The 27,868-nt window shown below is 35.2% G+C and overlaps 1 protein-coding gene across 1 annotated transcript in view; it reads left to right on the top strand.

Moving 5' to 3' along the window:
* Nucleotides 1-8,472: 8,472 nt before the first annotated feature.
* The window catches only part of LOC150101692 (leukocyte tyrosine kinase receptor-like), a 95,828-nt gene continuing 76,432 nt past the window's right edge, over nt 8,473-27,868 (top strand). The window contains exon 1 of the mRNA XM_090399891.1: nt 8,473-8,638. Within this exon, the coding sequence (XP_090256017.1) occupies nt 8,473-8,638 (166 nt within the window). The remainder of the gene's footprint in view (nt 8,639-27,868) is intronic.

Here is a 27,868-nt window from a genome sequence, read left to right as displayed (position 1 = left end):
TGGACATCTTCTGGAGGAGAGAGGGATGAGGGGGGTTAGAGCATGGGGTAGGGGGAGCATTGCAGGGAAGACCACTGTCACCCTCTCACTACCCTTTCACCTCCACCACCTAATGCTATTTATTTTTTTTCCATCCCAACAATTTTGGACATATGAGTGAGAGAACTAGTCACATGGTCTTACATCCTGAGCAGACATATTCTGGAGGAGAGTAGGTTGAGAAATTAGGGGATGAGTGGGCAGAGCATTGCAGGGAAGGCCACTGTCACCCTCTCGCCTACCCTTTCACCTCCACCAGCTAATGCTATTTTTTCCCCATCCCAACAATTTCGGACATATGAATGAGAGAACTAGTCACATGCTCTTCAAACAAAAAAGCTGTTTGAGGATAAAATACTTAACATAATAAGGACAAATATTATAGAATACCCTTTGAGCCACAGAGATAAGGTTTACCCAATTATGTCACAAGTAAGATAATCTCACATCAACATCATATCCAAGAGCATGCAGAAACATGTCTGTGAGTCATCTGCACAAAAGTTTCATTTTGGAAGGAACAGTCAGTGTAAGGGTCAGGTAAACAGTACTATAAGGAAAACAATCGAGTTTAGCGGCTTTTCAGTTACTGCAATTTGTTAATCCAGTGCTGGTATCATATTGTGTTGTGATGTTTTGTGTCCAGTAAAGTAAAATAATGAATGAACCACATGAAGTCTTTGAATATTTTAAGGTAATTACATGTTTCTAATTTTTTCTCTGTAAATAATAATATTTCAGCAATTAAAATATGCATTTATAAACTTAAATGAACAAAGATGTGTGATGTTGTTGTTGTGTTTTCCACAATGAAATTTTTACACATTTATTCTGTTTAGAATTTGATTAAAAAATCCATAACTTTATATACCTTAACGCAATTCTGTTTAAAAAAGGTATCATACTGTGCCAGATAACACAAATACAAATTTTGGGGATTGAGAAGACAGGATAAATTAATGTTCATAGAAGGTAACAAGAAGAAACAGACAGAAAACGTTTATGGTGCTTTCAAAATAAAGAGAAGGTACATTTTCTTTTCTTTTCACAGATCTGTACATGATAAAACTTTAAAATCAAGTGACTGCGAGTCGAAACTTATTTCACAACTTTACCACCCATACTATTTTAGTGTTGGGAAATTAAAAACAGAGATAATAGCAAATAACAGAATTGTAGTTTTGTGAATAAACTACAAATGAAGTGAAAAGTGGCAATTTTGTTACTATATTTGTAGATAGCTCCACCAGAAACACTCATTACCAAATACTAATGGTGCGACTGTTAGAATTTGGTTATTTTACAGAGAGACACTATATATCCCATCACATTACTAAAACTCTTGAAAAGTTTGGCATAAAAAATAAAAAGGTATCATACTGTGTACAGAAACCAAAAATACAAATTTTGGGGTGTGAGAAAACAGGATAAAGAAGAAATAGAAAACATTTATACTGTTTTCAAAAATAAAGAGAATGTACATTTTTTTTCTTTTCACACAACTGTAGATGATAAAAGTTAAAATCAAGTGACTGGAGTGCAAGTCAAAACTTATTTCAAAACTATGCCACCCATACATTCTACTGATAGGGGAATTAAAAACAGAGACCATAGCAAATAACAGAATTGTAATTTTGAATAAAGTACAAATGATCTGAAAAATGACAATTTTGTTCCTATATCTGCAGATAACTTCACGAGACTAGAAAAACAGTCGTACCAGATTCGAACAATATGACTGTTAGAATTTGGTTATTTTACAGAGAGACTGCAGATATTTTAACCCATCATGTTACCAAACTCTTAAAAAAGGTTGGTGTGGAAAAGAAGGAAAAAAACCGGGGAAACTGATATCCTGTGATTAATTATTTTAGAAAATTGTCTAATGCTACCTATTGACAATGTTTAAGTTATCTGTTAACATTTCGTTCACATACTCAAACCCTGAACTGATAAAACTTTTTATAGAAAAAAGTTTGTACTCTCCAGATAACACAAATACAATTTTACCTTTCCCACACAAAGTAAGATAAGAATTTGGTTATTTCACAGAGAGAGACTGCAGATATTTTAACCCGTCACGTTATGACGCTCTTAAAAAAGCTTGGTGTAGAAAAGAAAAGAAGATACATTTTTCTTTTCATTTCAAATAGTTGTACATGATATAAGTTAATAAACATATGACTCGCAGTCGAAACTTTTTTTTTCTTCAAAATTTCATAACACATGCTATTCCATTAGGAGACCGGGAAAAAAAGACAGATGTGATAGCTAATAATGTAATTGTGTCTTTTGAAATGAATAACGTACAAATGATTTTTTTCGTTTTCCTTTTTTTTTTGAAAATCCACTCAGTGAATTTATTTCAAGAAACTGTGTCAACACTTGGAAGCAAAAGGAATTGGGTATTAAATCAATAGACAGAATTTTAGTGGAGAATATTTCACCTGAAAAGTGACATTTTATTTATTATATATGTCGATTCCTCCAACAGACTAGGAAAAACAGTCCCACTTAAAGTACAACTGTTAGAATTTATGCTAAAGAATTTGTTATTTACAGAGAGACATTAGATATTTTAACCAATCAAGTTACCAAACTCTTAAAACGTTTGTTGTATAAATAAAAAGGTATCGTAGCATGCAGATAACAAGTGAATTAACATGGAAATATGAAGTAATACTCGCCATTGGAAGAGAAAAATAAAAAAACATTAATGAACTTAATAGCCATATCAGTTCTTCATTTAAATGATACCAAATGATGAAAACAATACGAGTAGGAATTTGAAAACGTTGAAAGGGTGATGAATTTCTTGTTTGGTGTGATCATAAATATTTATTTGAAGGTAAACATTTTATATTTTTCTTTAAAATGTTTTCTCTCTTTCTTCCTTTTTATATTTTGATGGTTGACATTGTTGCATATTGTTTTCAAGAAATATGGTAACCCTGCTTTCAGACACGTCTTAAGTTTAATGTCTTAATTTTTTTTTTTTAGTTAGGAATGCGAAAAAATCTTGTTTTGTCTCATTTTCGTTACTTAACTTATTAATGCTAAAGAAAGAAAAATAAATAAATTTCAGTTACATAAGTAAGTTCAGAGGTTTGGAATTAAAGTGTGACTATTAGCAATTGGTGATTTAATATGTACTTTGAGTGATTTGAGCAATATAAAATATAAAATATGCATTTGTAACTTAATGAACAAAGATGTGTGCTGTTGTTGCGTTTTCCACAGTGAAACTTTACTCAGTTATTCTGATTACAAATTCGCTCAAAACATCAAAGGAAAGATATGAGTCATGAAAAAGGTGACGTTTGGATTCTCATGTGGGAAGTGTTATCAAACCCTCAAGTAAGACCAGGAGAATTCCAATCCTCCCAGTCAGAAAAGTTCACAAGTAGACACAACAATTTGGTGAAAACGGTCGCTGGCTGATATTACCCATGACAAGACACATTGAGCTACCATGAGAAAAAATAAATAAATAAAAATACTGTTTTTTTTCACTTTATTTAATTTCTGTATGTTGGATTCAGTAAATACAATTGGTTAATAATATTAACCGATAAAACAGTCAAATAAAAGGTAACATAGAAATTAACAAAGTATATATTACAGAGCTAATATTCATTTGAAATAATAAGAAATAACTATTTATTCGTTGTGCTGACAAAAGAGGTTTCGAATAGAAAACGCTAACGGGGAGTTTAAAACCTTGTTTGTCTCATATCCGTTACTTAATATTACTAATGCTAAAGAAATACTTGATTGAAATATTTCAATTTCAATCATGTCTCTGCTTAAAAATATTCCCTTTAATACTTAGTGATATAATATTATGCGGCTTGTTCTATTTTTAAATGATCTAGTGTTAGTATTCCACCTTGTATTTTTTTTTTAAAACTGTTCTTGTAGTGCCACTGAAGATGGTCTGCTATTTACATACGTAAATATTTGGTTAATTAAATATCTTTCTTGTGTTTACTTGCTTATATTATACATTATAATCAAATATTTTATTACTTAAAAGTTAACATTATATAAAAATTTAAATATATATATGTAAGTTAGTGTGATCTTTGTCATTGCATTTCATTGGCCAGTGCTTCATAATTAGGAGAATATGATGATATTCCAGTTCTTAAACAATCATCAAGGTGCTCATCAGTGAGTCGTGATCTATATTTTGATTTTATGATATTCATGGTTGAAAACAATGATTCGCAAACTTATGTGGAACCGAAAAACTATTTTATCTTGTACGCTGCTCTTTTTAAGAATGGAAACTTTTTTCTATCCTCTAGATTCCAGACGTTTTCATCTGTTATATGAGATTTTAGCGTAATTTCATTCTGAAGATCCAAAATTTCTAGCTCCAGTTCTTCAGCATTTACTTGAACAAGCTTTGCAATGCATGCAGCTATTTTCAATATAGTTACTTGGCAAGTAAAATGATTGATAAAAAAAAAGGAGATCATTGGCTCGATGATAGTAAATTCCTGAAATCTCTTTTCAAACTGTTCGTTAAGCACTTGAAGATGTTTAACAAATGGTAACAAGTCAAATTCACTATCGCCTACCATTTTTGTCATATTTGGGAAATGAACGGGAATTCCCATCTGCAGATGTGATATCCACAAATCCTGTTTTGCTTTAAATGAGTTTACAGAGCCTATCATTTTAGCGACATGTCTATTTTTTCCTTGCAACTCCAAATTTAAAGAATTCAAATTCAATTTTTCCATGATGTCTGTGAGAAAACATAAATCCAACAGCCAGCAAAAGTCATTTAGTTCATCAAAATTTTCATTTTTAACGTGAAGATATTTTTTTGCAACCCTACTGTTGCACAACAAACAAACACAATTATCTTTAAAATTAACGAAACAATATGTTTCCTCCCAGCCAGTGTTAAAATTATAGGTTTGTTGTCTTTTTACTTGGTTCACTCATTTTAGGATTAAAAATCAAAATAGTTCAAAAATTTAAGTACAAGACTCCATTAAAATTATGCGCATAATTAGCAACAGATAATGAACAACTTCGAATGCGCATCTATTTTACATTGTATGCATTTAATACTCGTCATGTGTCATTAACGCATGCGTCATATAGCATGCCATGAATTGTTGAGTGATGTGCACGTGATTATTTCAAACTATATGGCACACGGTTGAACACCTGCGGGTACTCACAAATTGGTCTACGGGCGCCATTGTGCCCGCGGGCATAGGGTTGGAAACGCCTGGACTAGAATCTCGTATCTATTCAAAACGTTTGGGAGAAGACAGAAGAATTTGCCTTAAGCTAAGAAGTTTTAAGTATTTTACAATAATTTTATTTCGAAAAACAGCCTTTTTGACGTACTAACGTATATTTCTTGATTTGCTTCAAGAGCAACCAAAAAAATTCTCTGAACCTGAGCTTTCAACAATTCAAAATTTGCTCAGTTTTCAAGACACACAAACAAAGAAAACTTACTACTTGGGAGACGCATTATTTAATTATAAAGTTATCGAAAGAAGTGTACAAAAAGTTTGAAGAAGCTCCAAAATTGGTAAAGTGCACGTTCGGTCTCCTTAATTACATAAACTTAACAAAGAACCACCAAGAATACTATAAGGAAGAGAGCGAACGCAGCATTATAAATTTTCCTTAAAGTAAGTTTCTGAGAAGCCGAAGTTATTTATGCGATGTAATCTATGGAGCCCGCAGGAGGAATCGAATGCAGCGCCCTCTTCACGAGATAATTATTACAGCTGCAGAAGTGACGAGAAGGTAGGTCACACAACAACTACGTCGAGCTCAAAGGACCTCCCTCAGGGGGAAGTCGTCGTCAGTCTGTGAGTGAGTGACTGTGTGTGTGTGCGTGCGCGCTCGTGCAGCTGGAGATGTCGGCCGCTAGCCCGGGCGTTATTGATCGGCCGCTGTGTCCGGTCTCTAGACCCCGGGGATTGGGGCTTTAGTTGCATACCTTCAGCCTATAGAAGCAACATACGAATTGAAAGGGGGGTAGGTGAGTAAATAATCTGAAAGGATGTTAACTAGGACCCAAAAAAAAATTGCATGCTAATTATCATTACCAGGATCACAATATGCTTTGTCATTAGTAAAGTACTGGAGATAATACAAACGTGCAAAGTCTCTTCTCTGCTTTGCACACGTGTATTGCAGAAAAGCTCTCATGCGTATGCAGTCTGCCACTAGATTTTCGTGTTCTGCTGCGTGCTCGAATTTCAAGATGCTGACCCCCCTCCTCCTCAAGTTATAGTTGCGCACGCGAACAAAATACATTTCTGCGTAATAGCTTACGGAAGTAGGAGAGTAGGGAGCAATAAAAGTGCAAATGTCATGGTGTTCTGCAGATCCAAGGTCGTTGCGACTGGAGGTTAATGCGCCAGGCTGCAAACTTTTCCGTTTGTCTGGAAGATTTGGGCGTGCGTGCGTGCTTGCATGAGCTAAGCTCCTCTAGCTTAATCCAGCAATCAATAGAACTAGAAGCGCAGAATCGGTTTCTGGGAATCTGGTGAAGTCTGGAAATATTTCTTGGTTAAAATATTGAAAAAAAGAAAATGCAATAAAATTGCAGATGGTTTAAATATTGATAAGGAAAGGTGCAAGCAGACGTGCATGCAAACCTAAAATTTTCTAAAGAGAATGTTTTTTTTAAGTACAAATCAATTTTTGCAAAATACTCCTCGAGATGAAGGTTCCGTGAGTTCTTTTTGTACGTTAGGAATTCACATAGGAAATGTCCTTCGTTGTAAACAGCAGCAAATAGAAAAATATATTCATAAATTCGTATGCATAACTGTTTTTATGGAACAAAAACAATGCAGATATTTCACTGGATAAAATATAAGTGACTGTTTAATTTAAATGCCGGTTTTTCATTTATTGCTTATTTCGTTTTGTTTTAAATCAAACTGTACAAACTGGTATAAAGTTTATAACTGCGTAAGGATCAGAACATATTGGGACATGGACATTATTTATTAATTTATTAGCAAATCGAGGTGTCACATAATAATAATAATAATAATAATAATAATAATAATAATAATAATAATAAATTCTCTCTTTATTTGCTCATGTTGATTTTAAGTCATAGAACCTTTTTTGCGAGTTTAATTAATTCTCAATTCTAATTTACAATTTACGGATGGGATCAGGATATAATTCAAAATATCACAAATTTCAACAGGAACACTGTTATAAGGAAGCTTTGTAGGATCGAATTTAAGTTTTTAATTTTCAGTCAAAGTTGAATGTTAAAGTGTTAATTGAGATTGAGTTAGAGGTGACAGTTTACGAAGAATCTGAACTAAACTTAGTCCAATCTAATGTTCGTCGAAATGATGTGGATGAAAACTTTTGCAACATCGGTACGTTTTTTTTTCACCGAATAACAATACACTCTTTATGGCACACAAATTAATACTAATCCACGCGGTTAGCCTAGTGGCTATGCGCTTCGCAACCACATGCCTGGGAAAGGAGTGTCCTGGGTTCGATTCCCGTCGCCGACGTGAGGAGTTTAAGGATATTTCTCAGACATAGCCAAGTTAGCGGGTTTTGGGCGTGGACTGCAGGGTTTGAATCCCTAGTTTATCTGGGGTTTTTCCTCCCTCAAGCAGGCAAACCGGCTCCGTGAACACACGCAGCTACAGCCATAGAGTATACTGGGAGGCATAGACCTAGTCACCTTATTCTCGGGAAGGGCTAAAGGTAGCCCCGTAACAGGCCACTAGGCCTAATATGAAGGGAAGAAGAAATCCATACATACTAATGTGAATTAAATGCTCAGTGATAACAAACGGACTATCACGTGAGCGGTGCTGCTACACCTGGCCATGTCTTACGGAGTTATGCAGTTCTTGTCCGTCCGAGACGGACTCGCTTCCCCGATTAAGGATTTTAAGCAATTTAATGCAGCTTGCTACCTTCCCCTAAGGGCAAATATTTATGCTTATAGATCTCTGTTTGTAGGGACGCTTTTTCTATTTTGGGAATGAAAATCTCTCTTCCGTATGAGACCGTCTAACTCAGCTTCAGTGAAAAGTCCTGATAGAGGTTTTTCACATTATAGACGGGATTTGAACCCAGATCTTTCCAACCAACTGAATGAGCTACGAAGGCTCGTCTCATGGATAGTAACAGAAATGTAAACGTTATTGATAAAATAAAGACGAGTATGCTTCAGAATGGTTCATAAAAGTGAACTTCACCTAATAAATATTGTTTAAACCTTCTAAGTGATCCCGCAGATCTCATTGTCACCAAAAGCCTACTTTATAGATTAGAATTTCTACTATTATCATGTGCAGCTAGTAAGATGTAGAACATAATTTCAAATAAAGGAAGAGAAGATGCTGCGTTGCTAAGGAAACACTGAGGTTGTTACGAGATCTATTATGGTCGGTAATAATGTTGTCGGCATTTTCTCATTATCACGTTCGTGTACTTAGTTTTCGCATTCGTGGAACACTTCTGGTGATGGCGGCTTTTCGTGTCGGCCTTCTTAACCAAGTCAGCCTTGAAGTGTACGATGAAGAGGCCCTTAAACAGGATGGATGCGAGATAGACTGCGAAGGTGAGCGATGAACGTGACGAATTATTGTACGGCGATGTTAATTAGCAAGCGAACGAGATAAGTGGAAGAAAATGAGAGAAGATGGATTCAAAATGAAGGCTTCTTGTAACAAAGTAGGGATAATGAACCTTACATGATCACCCGGAGAAATAGGAAGTCTGTCTGGTGTTTATGACTGGAGTCACAAGACGTTCCCAGAATGGTGTTCTAGAAAAAAAGTAGAAAAAAAAAAGACGGAATAAAGGACGTACTTTGCAGAAAAAAAGAAATTCTTAATCAAAAATCAGTAAAGATAACAAGGTGAGATAAACAGAATAGGGAGACCAAGAAAATCAGAAAATAGAAACAGATAATGAGATCATCCATCCATGTATTCGGTCCGTTCGAGAAGACCAATTAGGGATTTTACCCAATTTAATGCAACTAGCTTGCCTTTCCTCTGCTTTCGAAGCTAAGTATTTTACGTCTGCAGATATGTGTGTTCACAGACGTGTTTGTGGAAAAATTCGAATTTCCGGGAGGGAAAACTCTTCCACATTCGTATGGGTTTGGCTTTTAACACTTTTATGAGACACTTTTAACTGAAAAGTCCTGAAAGGTTCTTCGCATCCTAGACATTCGAATCTTGATTTTTCCACCTCAAAGGCTTCGTATATGCCGACTGAGCTACGGAAACTCCAATCAGATCACATAGAAAGAAGCATTCGAAAAATGTAAAAAAAAAAAAGAAACAGAAAGAGGAGGAGAGAAACAAAATAATAAGAGAGAGAGAGAGAAACGGAGAGAAACCATTTACAGATGTAAAGAGATAATAGAAAATTGGAAAGACACTAAAGAAGAAGAAGATAGAAAAAACAAATTGAAAGAATAGTAGGAAGTAGATAAGAGGTTCCTGTTAAACAGAAAGCAAAGGATTGAGAGAATAAACTAAGAGACAGACGGAGGATAGGGAGCGGAGAGAGAAGCACATAATTACAAGCTGAAAGGTCACGTGCACTTAGTATTGAAATAAGAGTTCGGCATTTCTCGGAAATGGTTTCTTATTAACGAATCAAGTCTTGTAAGATGACTTTGGATTATCCGCATCTTTCTTGCACTTACAGTAACTTCTGAGAAATGTTCCAAACTTAACTTTTGCACCCCCTCCCCATACTGTCCCCTATATCTTGAAGAAAGTTTACTACCAGGATTTGTCTTTCACTTTTTACTTTACTTATTTGTCTTTTATTTATCTGTCTTTTATTATTTGTCTCTTCCTTAATGATCATAGAACGTATTACAAGTGAGAAGTTCTATGATCATTCGGCGTTTGAACCTTCTCACAGCACAGAGAAAAACGCCAGCAAAAACACTAACGACATAAATTAGGATGCATAAAAATACTGATAAGCGCTCAAAGAAATGCATGCACACCATTCATGTAAGAAAAAAAAATCGCGCCAGAGGTCGCCGCAGATGTTTGTTATTCGCTGTATTTCACCTTGCAATGGAACACAATTATCTATTTTTTCGCGATTAGCCGTCCTAATTTTACACGGGGTAATACAAATAGACCTCGTATGCGGGAGCAGAAAGGGGAGAAGCGAGAGAAACTGTAAATCGACGTTCTAATGAGAAGGAAGCCCCGTCAAGCGACGTAATTAATTTAAACTCCTGTTTCGTTCTCCCCTTTACCTCGCTACGAAGGTGGTTTCCGTAATGTCGCCTTCGCCGCTGTCTCTGCGGATTCCGTCACTGTGGTAATCAATCTGATTAAGCACTCCGTGCGCCCCCCCTCCCGAAACGCATTACGACAAGGCAACACGGTGCAGCGTTTGGCTTTTGACGCAGAATTTTCGGAGGAGTGAGTGCGGGGATGACGAAGAGTACGTGGTCTCCACTAGGCGCGCGTGTGTTACTTTTTTGAACTTTTACGAGGTGGTTTCAGTTCGTAGGTTTGCCTCGGGGAGAGAGAGAGAGAGAGAGAGAGAGAGAGAGAGAGAGAGAGAGAGAGAGAGAGAGAGAGTTTGCCGGAAAAGAGCAGTCACGCGACGGACATCACGTTTATCGGATGCTGACTTGCTCCGCCCCTGCAATTGCTGGCGTTGAAAATACACAGATTCCGGCGGTATTAGACAAGGTCAAAATGTTTCTATGCGTGTGACCTTTTAAATGTTAATTGAACTCCTTTTGGTGATCCAAATTTTTTAAATAAAAATTGGATTATTATTTTTTTTTTTGATGTGTCAGAGTTCTTGATTTTTTTTTTTTCGAGTGATCTGTGATGAGTTAAGTCGAAGGAAACTGAAGCTACAGTTTCTTTTGTTTCAGCGAGAGAAAAATTAAATTATTACCAGTTTAGTGTTGGACAGAAGGCAATCGGATGATTGCCCAATAGCAAACAAGAAGAAATATCGATCATTCCTGGAACTGAATTCGCTAGAACTGTTGGCAGCGATTAAGAAGGAAGTTAACAAAAATTAAAGTTCCATGGATGGAGTCACGTGTCATCTCTTCTACCCTGCTATTATAATAATATCATTATAATTTTACATCTTATAAAACACCCCTGTGTTTTATAAGATGTAATATTCTATTCTAGAGGATACAAACCATGGAGAAATGATGTAGTTGGGGGGGGGATAATCTCCTTAACGAAATAAAAGATGAAACACAAATATAAATCATGTATGTTTTCCAGAGCATAGTCAGTGCACCGATAATGTTCCGGAGAACAAAAATATAATGAAAGACAACTGTTTTCATGAAATAAGTGATTTTCCACCACAGTAGACACTTTTAAGTTATTCGTAATGACTTCATCCTCTCTTACGACGGAAGAGTTATTGTATGGTATTTCTATCCAGGAAAGGTCATGAACTTGAGACGTATTAGCATCATAGGTGAGCTAACTAATCGGGGAAAACCTGGTCAGTAGAGATTAAAGATGATCTTTTCAAAGCGACTTCAGGCCTCCAATAAGTCCAGCGGTTGCGTCACACCGGATGGTACAAATCATCTACCACCTAAAACACTACATTATACGCGAAGGTAGTGTACACAAGCTATATCCTAATAAAGCGCCAAAGGAATATTGTAGGCTCTTCAATAATAGATTTTTTTTCTTTTTTCGGTTGAATGTTTGCTGTTTTGCTTTGTTCTGGACAGAGATGAATTAGGTGCTGTCTTAACTAAAACAGCTACTTAAGTGAATGAAAATAAATTATACGCTAATTACTAAAACAACATCATAAAGGTAATAGCGGAAGTAACTGCAGCCCACACCGCAATGATTACAAAAGGTTTGAACTAATTTGAACGTTGGTTTTCATTACTGCCTCCGCAATTGGAAGAACGACGGTACGTTGCGCCCTTCGATTGGAATAGGCCTAAGTTAGATTGTCGTCATGACGGGAGGAATCTTTATATGGACGTTTTTCAATCGAAGGTTAGTTAGCCGATCTCATAAGGAGGTAGCAGGGTTTTTCCTCCGGGAAACTCAGGTTTTTCATCCCGCACACAGACAAATTGGCCCTTCAGAATACATGCCATTTACAGACAAAAAAAAATACTAGCTGTGGTGGTGGTAGATATATGGCATTGATGTAGATGATTGGTAGTGGAGACGGAGAGTTGTACAATAGGTGTCCTCCCGACAATAATTATTATTACTATTATTTCCTCAAATAACCTCCAGAAGACATTGACAAGTCTGTAAATGTAGGCGTAGGTAAGCGACCAAGAAATTCATCATCACATTATATGCAATGAGCATATCCTATCCTCCCCTTTCTTATTTAGTTAATGGTATCTTACTCAATAGGGTTAGGGATCCATCACTTTTACCGTTTCAAGATGACCTACTTTTCTGCGATTGCAGACTTCTGATTTATTATAAACCAGACCTGATGGAAGGAACAACAACAGAAGATAGAAAGGTGATTTAGGATTTTGTATAATTAAAATTTCACTTTCCGTTTCTAAATACTTGTAAAAGACTATTTGGTTTACTGGTCATTGTCTATTGCATACGACTTTTATTAGTACTTCTTTAGATTAAGGGATCAGAATACCTCAATAATACTGTTTGAACTCATTGGTTCTTTTTACATGCAGATAGAAACTCATACATGAGTTTTTCAACCCCCCCCCCAAAAAAAAACACTCATAAATCCAGAAACTTCCAACGAAAAACATCGCTTATCTACCTGACAATAAAAGGATATTTTGTATTCATTCTTTAAAATTATCCCACAAAAAAGACAATCTTTTATGTGGATTTTGTTTTTAAACAAAATATTAAAAATGAGCAAAACACATTAGTTTCATAGGCTGGGATTCATATATGACATCAATATATAATTTAATATCAATAAACACATATCGTACATCTTTTCAGGCTATTCAGTTATATTTGCAATAGACTCACCATGGCCAACAACTAAAGAGAAAAAAATGTACATTTTAACCTCTAGTGTTAAAGTCCAGAACTATCTTAAATCAGCAAACTTTCCTGCTGCTTTATCTTCTCTTATTTTCATCAAAACATTTCCACTGCTGACAACGCACACAAGCATTCAAAGGCCAAAGTAACGTTGGTTGCTTATTTAAATACCAAACGGTTGCCTGGGTGATGCAGAGGCAAGTAAATAATTTAGGTACATCATCTGAGAAAACTTCGGGACAATAATGGAAGCGGTTACTCTCGTACCCATAATGAGAGGAAGAAATATATATACAGTATATATATATATATTTTTTTTTAAAGGACCAAAGTGAGGGTTTTTGTACCTCACTAAATCTTCTATATAATTAGAGTTCTTAAACTACAGTCACATGTTTTTGTCACGTCACCTTTCAAGCTGAATATTATTTAAATTTAGAGCAAAACGTATTACGTTATCGATTTCAAGTGTCTGGACGTTTTTACAAGCGGGTTAGAAGATTGCTGATGGTTTAACGTTAGAGATTCTGAATATTGTTACTTTGATAGAAAGAATATTCTTGTCAATTGCAATCCATTTTAAGAGCATTACTTTACTTTTTAGATGGTAATTTACTGCTCGACGGTTAACGACAACTTTTCCAACTTTCTAACCATCTCCTCGAGGTTCATCTCATATAACAAAACACATCCGTTATACGAAGTCAGTTATCTTTGCAGTGTCACCCGAAAAATGACCCATCATCTATTCTTCCTGAGGATAAAAATTCATGAATATACAGGTCGGGAGTTGATGACTTTTTTTTTTTTTTTTTGCCTAGCGGTAAGGTAACCATGCTAGTGGATCCATACACTTTCTTACTTTCCCGAAGGCAGCGTCCATAAATTCCTTCCTTTAAATAGCATCATCGCAGCCCCTGCTCAATGCCCCCTACTTTCTCTTGTTGACAACTACTGCTTTTGAAGAGTGTAATTTATTGTTGCCGTGGGAAGTGTATGGCGCACGAGAAACTTTCGCATCTGTTATACAAAATTATTCGTTCTCTCCATGTATTTACAGATATCTTTGGAATCGCTAGGGAGCATCTTCCAGCTAGTTATTGTCTGGTGCGTGGGAGGTAATGACGTCATACTAAAGTCGATCAGTGACTCGTACACAATAGTTTTCAAAACACACTTCGCCAGGAGCACTTCTGGTGCTCTTGTTTACAGGAATAAACGCATTTCATAGACTTTTGTTTTATTTTCCTACTAGCCTACATCAAAAAGACCTGGCGCTATACTATAAATTAGTCGTGCAAAGAGATTCAAGCGGGAATTCTGTGTTGAGTCGTTGCCCAGCAACGTACTAAACTCGGTATACGGAACATTATAGTGTTGGATTATCGCCCTGCAAATGTTACAGTCTTTGTTGTCGAGAATTCTGTACGGAATAATAGTAACTTCGATGATGGTTTAGAGTCACCTTATATTTAATAGATTACGAAATGAAACAAATTAGCCGTTTTTTAACTTCTCTATGACAATACCAGTGTGTCGTTATAGAATTTTGTGTGGATAAAACTGGGTTAAAAATATCACTGGCATTTTTGCTATTTTTTACGTGAAATTTAAGGTGTATACCAACAAAAGCTGTATATTTGAGCTTTTAATAGAAATAATGCTGCATAATACAACGGGGGGTGTTATTAAATTTACAGAAATAGGTAAGTTTTGCAAACCCGAACATAGCCTGTATGTGTTTCACTTGGGATTTTGCGTACTATTATTTTCGCTGTCTTATATCCAAAGTACAAATAGAAATACAATAATAATTATAGTTTCGATATATATTATGTATATTATGAACAATTCACCAAAACAAATCAGAATATAGCTTTCAGACAAGTGTAAGTTGTCATTTATACGATGCATTGGTATAAGTTTATTTATTGTGTATATTGGATACAATTATTTCAAAATATGCACGTCGAATAATGCTAGAAGTTCCTGAAGATATAATTTGATTTAAAGTTAAGTTATTTTTTATATTATTTAAAATACTATTGTAATATTAACACTACTATACGGTGTACTACGTGTATTGTAATATTGCATTGTTACGAAAAATGGTAGCCTTGATTGAAGTTACACTGGATGGTTTTCCTGTTACAATTTTCATATAATATCAGGATAGAAAAGCGCGTTGCGTGATTGAAATCACGCATTACTTCAATGCTTTTGCATTATATTGTGACAGAAAAGACTTTTACGTGCCAGTTCTTTGCTTTCAGACAAATAAATCGAGGTGCTTGCCCATGATTTGGACGATAAATAATTAAGAAAATTTAATGTGAGTTTTATTCTTCCTAGGAAATGCGTTAGCATTCTAATTCATTTATTAGAAGATGGATAGAGCTAGATAAAGTTGCAATAATCCAACTTTAAACCTTAAGAATATAAAAGATGCCATTCTCAAAAACAAAGACGTTTCTAAAATTAGAATCATGATCTATTTGATGTGTTCTCTGTGTATTGTGTAAAACCCATACTTTAAAAGATATTAACACTCACACTGTCTGTGTTTTCATTTGTGATATCCCGCTGTTAACGCTAACCTTTGTTCTGGCATTTCATTGCTAGAGGGCAGCACTTTTGTAGGAAATATACAAGTTTCATGTAATCGGAATATGAGATAATTAATTTTGTACGCTAGGTGGTAATTATTTGTCAAAATAATTACTTCTTACGACGTATACTTTTTAAGAGGCATATGATTTATAGATCAGATCACCAATAGTATGTGATTGTCTTCATGATTTTGCATGTTATCTCTTAAAAGATAATTTTTAGAACTCGTTCAGCCAGTAAGGTTTCTTGTGAGCTTTCTACCTTACTCCTGAATGCAGTCAATTAATCTGTTTACTACTACTACTACTACTACTAATAATAATAACAGGGGCAAATGCTGGGCTTAAAATTCACGCTTGCTCTTGTTATCATTCAGCGAGTGAGAGGTGTGATTGAAGTCTGATTAGTGGAATAATTAATTACTGACCATTTAAAACTATATATTTAGAAATTTATGTACTTTAATCATACAAATACAACATTTATTTTACAAATGATATTCTATTCTTTTCAATTTAACTACTTGAATCGAAATTCTACCCTACGATTCTTCTTTATGAACTGGTTAATAACATCGTCATAAAAAGTTGGTTGTAACTTAATTTTCCCAAGCAACACGCATACTTGTAAAGGCTGGCTGAAGCTCACTGGCTGGAGCTACGTTGACTGCGTATGGCTTGGGTTTAAACAACAGAGTGAGACGACGTGAAATGGCTATGCGGGCGCATGAAATCACAATGCTGCTGCGAGGACCTGGAAGCTCCGACAACCGAGCAAGCCAAGGTAGCTTTGACTAGACGAGCAAGCATCGGCCTTCGATACACAATGCAAAGCTCAATTATTGCCGCGCAAACTTAAGACGTCTTCTGTCTACAAAAATAAAAGCCTAAATGGAATGCTTATAAATGCATGCATTTATTAATAAATAAATATTACTTCTTTCTCAAGTAATGAGCTTGCGCAGCAAGCATGGAGAATTCGCCCCCTGACTAATCATAATAATAATAATAAGAGGAGTAGACAACCAGTTATGATTTGTGCAGTGGTTATAACTTGATCAGGACAACAGCGTATTCCAGTCAAGGACACAGTTTTGTGTCTGTCAATATTTGCTTTCTTAAAAGGAAGATGTACCTCCATATGAAATCCAAGCATTCTGAACATTAACTGTTTACTATTCTATTCACATTCTTGTGTGTGTATGTGTGTGTGTGTGTGTGTGTGTGTGTGTTAGCAAATCGTTAAGGGACTACAATTTCAGGAATATGTCTCGGTAACAGAAGCTGTCATCTTTGTAGATTTATGTGGCATATTGCATGTTCTCTCGTTGATTCCTAGTACGTACTGTTGTAATATTGGATAACACAGGAGAGAGAGAGAGAGAGAGAGAGAGAGAGAGAGAGAGAGAGAGAGAGAGAGAGAGAGAGAGAGAGAGAGAGAGAGAGAGAGGATACACACGTGTTATCTGTAATCAAGCGTGTAATATGAGTAACATGAATCACAGAAAACAATGCTGTCCAGGTGGAACAATATAACAAGTTTAAAACAGAAATCAGGATCAATTTAAAATACACCTGCAAACAAAGTTAAACACTATTTAGATTAAGGGGGATATTAAATCCCACATTGTTTAAAGCCGAATAAGAAACTCAGAGATCGGAATCAAAGAGTTTCATGCCGAATATAGTGCCTATAAAAGTATCGGCGACTACTGACGTAAGCTAAAACACGTAGTCCAAGTACGTAGTACAAACTAGGGCAACTCGTAGCAAAGGTGGAGAAAGTTCTGATCGCTATTCTTAGTATTTTCCATAATGTAAAACCCATCTCCTGGGAGATGTGTGATGTTACTTTGGTCTTTAGTCTAGCTACTCACTGATGAGATCTCAATAAAGATCGAAACCGGTCTGGGTAGTGAGCTCCCACCATAATGTATAACATCATACATCTCCTAGGAGATGGGTTTTACATTATGGGAAATATTAAGAATAGCGATCAGAACTTTCTCCACCTTTGCTATGAGTTGCCCTAGTTTGTACTACGTGTTTTAGCTTATGCCAGTAGTCGCCGATACGTTTATAGTTACTATATTCGGCATGAAACTCTTTGATTCCGGTCTCTGAGTTTCTTATTCGGCTTTAAAATAATATGGGATTAATATCCCCTTAATCTAAATAATGTTTACATCGCCGAAATGAATCCTATTGGCTCTTTATTTTAAAGAAAGTTAAAAACGTTTGCAAATGAGCACATTATATTAGCTATACAAGAAAATATCAGTAAAATCATTAAGTGAATTCTCAGATCAGGATGCTCTGAAACATCCAAAGAAAACGAAAAATAAAATAATAGCTTTCAAAGTAAAATCCAGCAAGAAATAAAACTTGGATTGATAATAAAATATTATAACAAGTAAATACTTTATCATATGAAGATGAAACGAAACGGATATTAATGTATCAAATTTTGTTAAAAGTAAACGGCATAATAAATAATATACACCAAACAACTTTATTATTTGGAAAAGAAATATTGACCATAAAAAAAAAGAAAGATGAAAAACGAATTCAAACTACAGAAATGAAATTCCTGAGAAAAATAGCTAGATGTACCAGGTGTTATCACAAAACAAACGAAAACATTTTGCATCTTTGAATATAAAATCAATAAATTATTGCATAAGTAAATATAAACAAAGACAAAGAGAGTGTCTAAATCGAATGGACGACACCAGACATCCAAAAATTACTGTGTAGATATAAAGCAAAGGAAGAACGAAAAGACGATGGAAGAAGGAAACCGTTGGCATGAGACCGGAACAGCTATTTGGAAGACGAAGATTATGATCCTGCACGAGAAAGGCTCCATTTATTTTTTTAATTTTTTTTAATTGACCTAGTTTAAGAACCGTTGAAGACATCGGAATGTTTCGTTAGGAAGGTTGATCACAATTTATGCTTTTATTTTTCTCAGAGAAAGACTAAGGACATTATTGAGTATATGAGAATTTGTATATTTGTATGAGAAGGGAGGAGGAACAGGAGACTAGCAAGATGTATCACCAATTTAAACTTTTTTTAAGTACTGTTATTACAGAATCATTTGAATGGTTAAAATAGGGGAAATGAAACTGAATCAAAATTGCTGTTATGGAATCGTACATATTTTTTCCCGTCTGAATTTAAAAACTGCCTTAAATTTTCTGGCTAGATTTTAAATTGCCCTTTGGACATTTTTCTAATAGCGTTAGAATAAGTATTTGGACCACAATACTGAATAGATAGTGTAGCCGGGTGTGCTGTTTAAAGGGCGATGATTCTAGCTTAGTCACTGAATCAGTGGCTAAGGCTGCGACTGATATAGTCTCACACAATCATGGGATGGGGAGGGGGGTTTCGTAGCTGAAATAGAAAGGAATACTGATGAAAAACTCAAGTAATGATATGAAATAGTCTACAAAAGCGGATCGAAATTTACACGAGATTTCTCTCTCTCTCTCTGACGCACGCACGCGCACACACACACACACACACACACACACACACACAATTTAAATGTTAACTGATAATTAATCAACGAATGAAGAAAATATGAAGGATTTTAATGTTTTCTTTACGAGTGACTTGCAAGCTGTAAACGATGTGAAGGATTACTATAGCTCTTAGCGAAGTTTATTATTATTATTATTATTATTATTATTATTATTATTATTATTATTATTATTTGTGACATCTCCAAGAAGCCTGAAGGCTGATCACGGGAGGACACCTACTATACAACTGTCTCCACCACTACACCGAACCTCTACTACCAATCATCTCCATCAATCAATTTTTTAAGCCACCACACACCCTGGAAGCAAGACGCGATGTTAGCTTTACAGTGGATGATGAAAATAGCCTAGTACCTACATTACACACTGCACAATAAAACGACTGGCGTGCATGCGGGCACACACACACACACACACACACACACACACACACACACACACACACACACACACACACACACACACACACACACACACACATTGGAGTTCTGAAAATCCTCTTCCATGCTGTAAAAATGATAATTTGCGACTCGCTTAGCACACGTTTGTGAAACCAGATCCCAAATCTGCTCTCCTAACACGTCCCAATCATAGTCACACTGATTGCTACTGAAAGAGGTTGCTGTGGATAATCAGATTAGCCCCGGGCAAGAGTAAATGAGTGTCAAGAGGAAGATAAGATGCCTTCCTTTATTTCAAAAACAGGGCACCACAGAAATTAAAAAAAAAATGGAACAATTCAGTGTTTTAAGAAAAGGAAACAAAAAAGAGAAAGCCGAGATTATATCTACAAGATAAACGGGAAATGTAGTATTTTCTTTTTTATCTTATGACATCCACCCACCTTTTGCAAAAAAAAAAAAATAATCTGCTATCACTTCGCTGTTACCCACTAGTTATTTTTTTAAATGGAAAATCAAAACAGGATCAGGTCTCAATGATGTAATTACCTTTCTTGTAGGAAAGGTAAACATCACCTGGTTGCCATCCAGTTGAGATCATGTGGGGGGGGGTGTTGACACATTCTTGGCAAGGTTATTCTATCTACACACTAGTAAGAGTTCTTGTGAAGACCGCTATGGGATCAACTATCCTTTCTACTTTAAACGAATAACCCAATGAATCACCGCAGTTGTTTCGTGACTAGAATTTCGTTGACATTCTCCATACACACATCTTGTTGCCATAGTTACGCTAGTTTAATACGTATAGGTTAAACGTAGACAAGGACTTCTCCCAATGGTGCTCGGGTTGGATAGGAGCATTTCGAATAGCTGAAAAACATATATTTTATATTTTCAATAAAACAGCTACCGTAACACGACTTATGTAACAAAGTGCACGTAGCGCCGTCAGAAGGAACACGCGTTTTACTTGGAAAGAGGGGAGTTCAAATTACACCGTAATGCCTTTTGAATCTCTGTTCCCTCTTTTGAAGATCGATGAGCAGCCAATCCCATCCTTAGTCATCACTGATTGGTACTGGGAAGGCAGGTACGCCAAACAATTGCCGCCATAGCTTGGTCTCTAACTTCATATATTAATTATTGTGTGAAATAGTGTGAGTTCTACAGTCCATTTTTCGATGTTCTGGCGTTAAAAATTCGAATTTTTGGGAGAGAAAAATACTTCCGTATGCTGCCAGAGATCGACTATCTCGGGAAGCAAACTGGAATGATTATAGAACTGAATTTGAAAAACAGTTGAATGCGTACACCCTAAATGAAACAATAGAATAATACAGCAAAACCATAAATATAATTAAAATTATCTTTTCGATATCAATATCGAAATTTCGACATCTCTTTTCGATGATGTTGGTGATAATCTATATTCAAAAAAGTAGTCAATATTTACACAGATGTCAATAACGATTTATTAAAAACAGTAATATCGACAAATGCACTCTTATAATCTAGAACATCACGAAATCTCTAAATCGCTTACGAATAATTCAGTTCGTAGACGGGGGAGGGACATCTGGATTATATTTCACTTTATTTTATTGCTAATTGTGAATGATTATTACACAGATAATTCACCGGAAACGAAAACAAAATATAATAATTAACTATTGAAAAGCTAAAATGAAGACTGCGATTACAAGAGAAGAACAGCCAAAAATGATCAACTTCGACAATCCTGAGCGAATTCACAAACATGTTTACTACAAGTGAAGTATTAAGAAAGAGAAACAACTCATGTGACATCGATCTATGTGTCTAATTCTTTCTCTTATTTCTTCCATTTAAGTTCATTAGTTGCTTAGATTATTCCGAAACAACTAAGACTATGGAAGTGATTTTGTAAGCAGTGTTTGCATTTTCTGGTATTTTTTCGTGTTTGATAAGATGAAATAATCCCAACATTATTAGCCTAAGTTGATTCAGATATGAACGGTTGTGATGACCTTGTGATAATTATTTGAACGACCAGCTGTTTTGTGTAGTCATGTGGGACAACCAGAGAATGGATGAACAGATTTTGATTTAGCTTAATATTTAAAAGTTTGTGAGAGAAAACTGTCTGGCAATTTTAATTTTTATCATTTTAATACCACGAATGCATCTTCAGTGTTACGTTCTCGAATATATATTGTCTATCTGGTTGTGTTACGTTCTTAATATTTCTCTTTCTTCAGTCTATCATGCTATAATTCGTTTCTAATTTGAAGGAATAAAAGTATTTCATTTTGAAATTCGTGACGCAGTTGGTATCAACGAACTACTTTGGTTAGAAAGACGACGATTCCGATCTCATGAAGGACGCGAGGAACAACCTTATAAAGACTTTTCAACTGAAGGCGAGTTACCAGTCTCATAATGATATGCAAATAGCTCAGGGTTCCTTCCGAAAAACAGACAAATCAACCAATTAGAGAACACAAGTATTAGCAGATACAATAAACTATGCATATTGGATTAATTGTTCTATTATAGCATTGATTTTTACGATAATTCTACCCAATGAAAACTAAAGTTGTAGTACATTAATATCATAGGTGTCTAAGGAGTAAGTAATCCGAAACTCTCTTCGAGTTTCCAAGATATCGAGATCTACGATTCTCTCTTTAGACTTGCTAATTTCTCTGTTCAATTCACTTATTTATCGTAATCTATTTTGTATTTTTTAAATATACTTGATATCACTTTATCATAAGATGTTATCATAACTAAGTTATCATAAGATGAAAAATAAAAACAATAATTAACTGATAAGTCATAACAAAACAATAAATTATTGTTCGGAAGTATTACAGAACATCAATCGCATTTTTAGTACACATAAAAGACCACATGAAAAGTCTTTTATGTATACTTTTTAATGTCATGATGCAATTATTCCTTCTGAGGCTTCCAACTATTTCTCAAGAATTGTTTATTAGGTGGATATTAGGTGTTCATATCTGACGATAGGTGGAGTTGAGACTTCTAATGATTTATTGCCAAGATGGCCTCGAAAGCTGAAGCGGTATAGGATCTTCAGCCTCTCAAAAAAAGAAGAGGCTGTAGATCTTGTAGACATTAATATAGTGGAATATGGGTTGAAAACAGGCAAAATACCTATTGAATTCTTTTAGTTTCTTTCTGTGAGAAAACAGTGTGAACGATACTATTTAGAAAACAGAGGCAGATAGAGTGAATGAAGTGGAATATGTCTGAAGATGGAATATTTGTAAAAAAAAGTTTTCCTAAGCTTCTGTAAACTTGAAATAAATTGTTGTATGAGCAACAACGCAACAAATAACAAACCTAGTTCTAAATCGTCAGAAGTGCAATGGAGATACCTATTTCATCATTGAAATTGATATTTCTACTTAAAAAATAAGTAAGTTATTTGAGTTCTGGACTGAAATAAATTAATAGATAAATTGCAGAATAATAGTCTTAATATAGTCTTAATCATAGGCGCCACCATAATCATATTTTATAATGTGAATTATTCTAAAATAAAGTCGGTTATTTGTCGAAGGTTTTTGAATTTTGTATCTTTGCTATGCCAATATGTCATGCAGATTGAATAATATACTGCTGTTGTTGACAGGAGTGATGCTCGTGATACAGAAGACGTCGTGTCACTGTATATCAACACATGTCAAACGAATTATGCGCTTTGAGAATGTCATGCGATTGATGGAATATGTTGCGCAGTTCCGAGTAATATTCCAATCACGTGACGTGTGGTGAGGGCTTTAATATTCGGAGTAATGATCTTTAACACATTTTCCAATTATACTGTGATTATTATAAATTTATTGCTGCAAGCACATTTTTGCTCGCAAGATATTTCAGATTCGAACTGTTTTCGAACAGATGTTAAGAGGAATGATTTTTTCACGTGATCAAAATAGCCGAGGAGAATTTTTTTTTTACATGATAAGAGCCAAGACGAAAGTTTTTCACGTGATAAGAAAAACGTTTTTGTCGCGTAATAAGACAAGCCAAGATGCAAGATTTTATAATGTCATCGAAGAGTTTTGTCACATGGTGTGAAGAAGGAGGTGTTGAGTGAAAGATATTTGTCACGTGATAAGAGTTAAGAAAGGCTTTTGTCAGAAGAAATATTTTTGTCACGTGATGAGGAGCAAGATTGTGCTCATATTAAGTTTCTTGGCTACATGAAAGGTTAAGAAGAAAGCTTGTCATGTGATACGAGTCGGAAACGATTTGTTACCTGACAAGAAGAAAGAATTTTTGTCACTTGATAAGATAAGAGTTAAGTTCTTTTGTCACATAGTAAGAGTTATGAAAGATTTTTGTCATGCGAAAGGAAAAAGAATTTTATATGATGTTAAAAGAAAAGATATTTTTCATCACATGATAAGAAGCAAGATTTTTGTCGCAAGAAAATAATTTTTTTTTGTCATGCGATAAGATTTAAGAAATTTCTTTTGTCATGTGATAAGAGTCAAAGAAGGTTCTTTTGTGATATCATTAGTTAAGATTTTTTTCCAAGTGATAACACAATAAATGTTTTCACCTGATAAGAAATATTTTGTTATGTAATAAGAATAGTTTTTATTACAAGATAAGAGCCAAGATTTTTCTCATGTGATAAGAGTTAAGAACGATTTCTGTCAAGTAATAAGATTTTGCCAAGAAATAATTTTGATCATGAGAAAAGAGGTGAGATTTTGTCACATCAGGAGCTAAATTTTTTGTCATGCAATAAGAATTAAGATTTTTTTATAACACAATAAGAATGATTTTGCTCATGTGGTAAAGATTTTTTGGTCACGTGATAAGAGAAAAGAAAGATTTCGTAATGTGAAAGAAAGGAATAAAGATTTTTTCTCACATGATGAGTTCATAATCAAACTCCTGATATGTGCCCTCAGGGGATGTAAACGATTATTATGATAGTTCCACATGAGAAAATTTCATCTTTGCTAACTTCGGATTAACAATTTTCCTCCAAATCAATCTGTTACCTCTCAAGACTCCTATATTATCATATCTTAGATTTCAGTCTTTTAAGGCACTTTTTACTGTACCAGTCCACCTATATCTGGATTTTTGGTCTTCCTCTGGGTTTTTTCCGTGCCAACCTGTCAAACGACACTTGTTTGACAGGTTGGCAGATAGTGGCCACATTACCTAAAATTAGCTCTCCTAACACATTACTGAATGCTGACAATATCAAGTTCTTTCATTAAGCTCTTTCCAAATATCCTCATTTCAAATATAATACTGCCATCCATGCGATCCCTTCAGTCCCCTAATATTTCTCAGGACTCTCTCTCTCTCTCTCTCTCTTTCTGTGTGTCTCTAGTCTTTGATCAAGATTTTTATTCCTAACCCAGCTCTCAGATCAATAAATTAAAATTGATTTGACCACCCTCTTGTACGAAGGTGGTCTGAAAGGTTCTCGGCCTAACAATGAAAAAACGAATTTATTATTTCAAAATTATTTTTATTTTTCATCATAATCTCCCTTAAGACTTATACATTTATTCCAGCGATGCTCCGGCGACATTATCTCGTCCCTGTAGTGATTCTCAGTAAGATATGCAAACTATCCCTCTACAGCTGCAATCACCTCTTGATTCGAAGAAAAACGCTGACCAGCGAGGAAGAGTTTTAGTTTTGGGAAGAGATACAAGTCAGAGGAGCCAAATCTGGGGAATATGGTGGATGTTCTTCCAGCAACTCATAGTGCATATCCCTTAATTTTTCCATTGCCAAAATACCTTTGTGTGGGCAGCTGCATTGTCCTGATGAAAGATGATTTTTTTCTTCTGCAAACCGGGTCTTTTCTCACGAAGTTGTTCGTCTAGTCTGGTTAAAAGAGCCGGCCTAGTTGGCCGAGTGGATAGCGTGTCCGCTCTCCAGCCAAAAGGCTGCGGGGTTCGAATCCCGCCGTGGGCATGGATGTTTGTAATTGTTTGTGGAAATACCAGTGGTGTTCGGCGGCAGATGGCGTTGGTGTGTTTGCGGTCAGTTGGTGATTGCATGGTGGAGACGGAGTTGTGGAGCAAGTGCCCTCCATCGATGAGTCCTTAGACTCCCTGGAGGTGTCAAATAATAATAATAATAATAATATTCCTGGGTTATTGTTTTATCCTTTTCAAGATAATTAATAAACAAAATGTCTTCAGCATCCCAAAACACCGATGCCATGACCTTTCCTGCTGATGGAACCGACTTTGTCTTTTTCGGCTCTGAACAACCAGCTTCTGTCCACTGTTTTGACTGCTGTTTGGATTCTGATGTGTAATGGTGAATTCGAGTCTCATCCATAATAATAAATCGACGCACAAAATCAGTTTTATTCTTGTTAAAACGCTCCAAGCGCTGTTCAGGGATTTTCATGCGAGTGTGATTTTGATCTGCTGTAAGCAAACGCGCACCCATCTTGCGCAAAGCTTTTAGATTTGCAATTCTTCATGTGAAATCTATCTACACGTTATTTTGGAATCTGTCTAGTCTCAGCAATTTCACGCACTTTGACTTGCCGGTCATCCAATACCATATCGTGCGCTTGATCAATGATTTCTGATGTTGTTACATTTTTTGGACGTGCTTCAAGTGGATCATCTTCAAGGCCACATTTAAACTCAGCAACCCATTTCTTAATTGTCGAAAACGAAGAAGAGTTCTCATAAACTTTTATGAACTTCGAATGAATTTCTTTTGTCGTTAAACCTTCTTTTACAAAGAATTTTATACCATACGATACTCAATTTTATCCATTTCAAGGGATACAGACAACAATTTGCTTCAGATAGCTGTATAAAACAAACTACTTGATAGAATGGCTTACAATTTCAAATGGATGCGTATGGCAGATATACCAACCTAGAAAAAAAATCTTGCCGATAGTGTTGCCATCTATGGTCGAGGCAGAGAACGTTTCAGACCACCCTCGTATACAGCTAATTTAGGGTTTTGAGTAATTTCTTTCTTATTCCATAAAAATTTATCCAGTCATTAAGTTGAAAAGAGTTAAGAACTTTTCAAGATAATCTAAAATCGCAAAGACAAAGAGAGACAAAACTTCAAAACTTATTTTGAAGTTTTGTCTGTAATAAGAAAGATTTTGTTTTGTCATGTGAAGAGTTAAGTAAGATTTTTGTCATCTGATAAGATAAGTGAAGATGAAATATTTTATTGGGTAAGAAAGATTTTTCATGTGAATAAGAAGAAAGATATTTATCTAGTGATCCCAAAGTTAAAAGAGTTATCATCACAAAAAACTTTATTATGATGATAAATTCTTAACTATTAAGAGTTTATCATCACAATAAAGTTTTTTTTGCCACACATGATTAGGCTTTTGTAATGAGATAAAAAGAAAGAATTTATGTAATGGGATAAGCTGATGCAAGATGTTCTTTCTATGTGGAAAGATGTGAAAGTTCTTTGGCATGAGAAGAAAAATGTTTGTCACATTAAAAGGATTAAGTTTCTTGTTGCTTGATTCAGAAGAAATATTTTTAACATATCGTAATTAAGAAGCTTTTCTCATATGAAAATAAAATTTTTTTTCTTCATCATAAAACGTTTTTTTGTGAAGTGACAAGAACAGTAATTCAGATGCGGATATCAAGGTTTTATAAAGAGGAATAACAACTTACTTATCTCTACTTCTTAATGTGTTCTTCAATACCAAAGTAATCTTATGGGCTTACCCTTAGCAACATGTCCTCTAAACTTTAATTCTTTCTACCACCCTCCTAAATATATAGTTTCATCAATTTCCTGTAGTACATCCAGTAAATAGATGAAAGAAATAGAATAGAAGGAAATATACGTGTATCACAGTGCCATTAATGTGATACTCGGCATATAATCTATTTATCCCGAAATGCATAACTTCACATTTCTCCACATTAAACTGACACTCCATTATCTTTTGCCCACACCGACAGTCTATTTAAATCATCCTGCAAATTCGTCACATCGCATTGATTATCTATTACCCTACCTAATTTCGCATCATCAGCAAACAACTAAATATTTCCTTTCAGGTTAATTCCAATGTCATTTATGTACAAATTGAACAGCAATGGTCCCAGCACTGAACCTTGCGGCACAGTGTTACCTGATTTGGCCTCGATTCTTCCCCTCCATAAGCACTTTTTGATATCTGTCCATCAGCCACACTCTTATTTACTTAACCAGTGTCATATCCGTCCTCATTG

The sequence above is a fragment of the Typopeltis vanoorti genome, chromosome 11, assembly GCF_054136105.1.
Source record: "Typopeltis vanoorti isolate ZY-2024b chromosome 11, IOZ_Tvanoo_1.0, whole genome shotgun sequence".
NCBI classification, from domain to species: Eukaryota; Metazoa; Arthropoda; class Arachnida; order Uropygi; family Thelyphonidae; genus Typopeltis; species Typopeltis vanoorti.
This window is presented reverse-complemented; position numbering and strand designations above follow the sequence as displayed.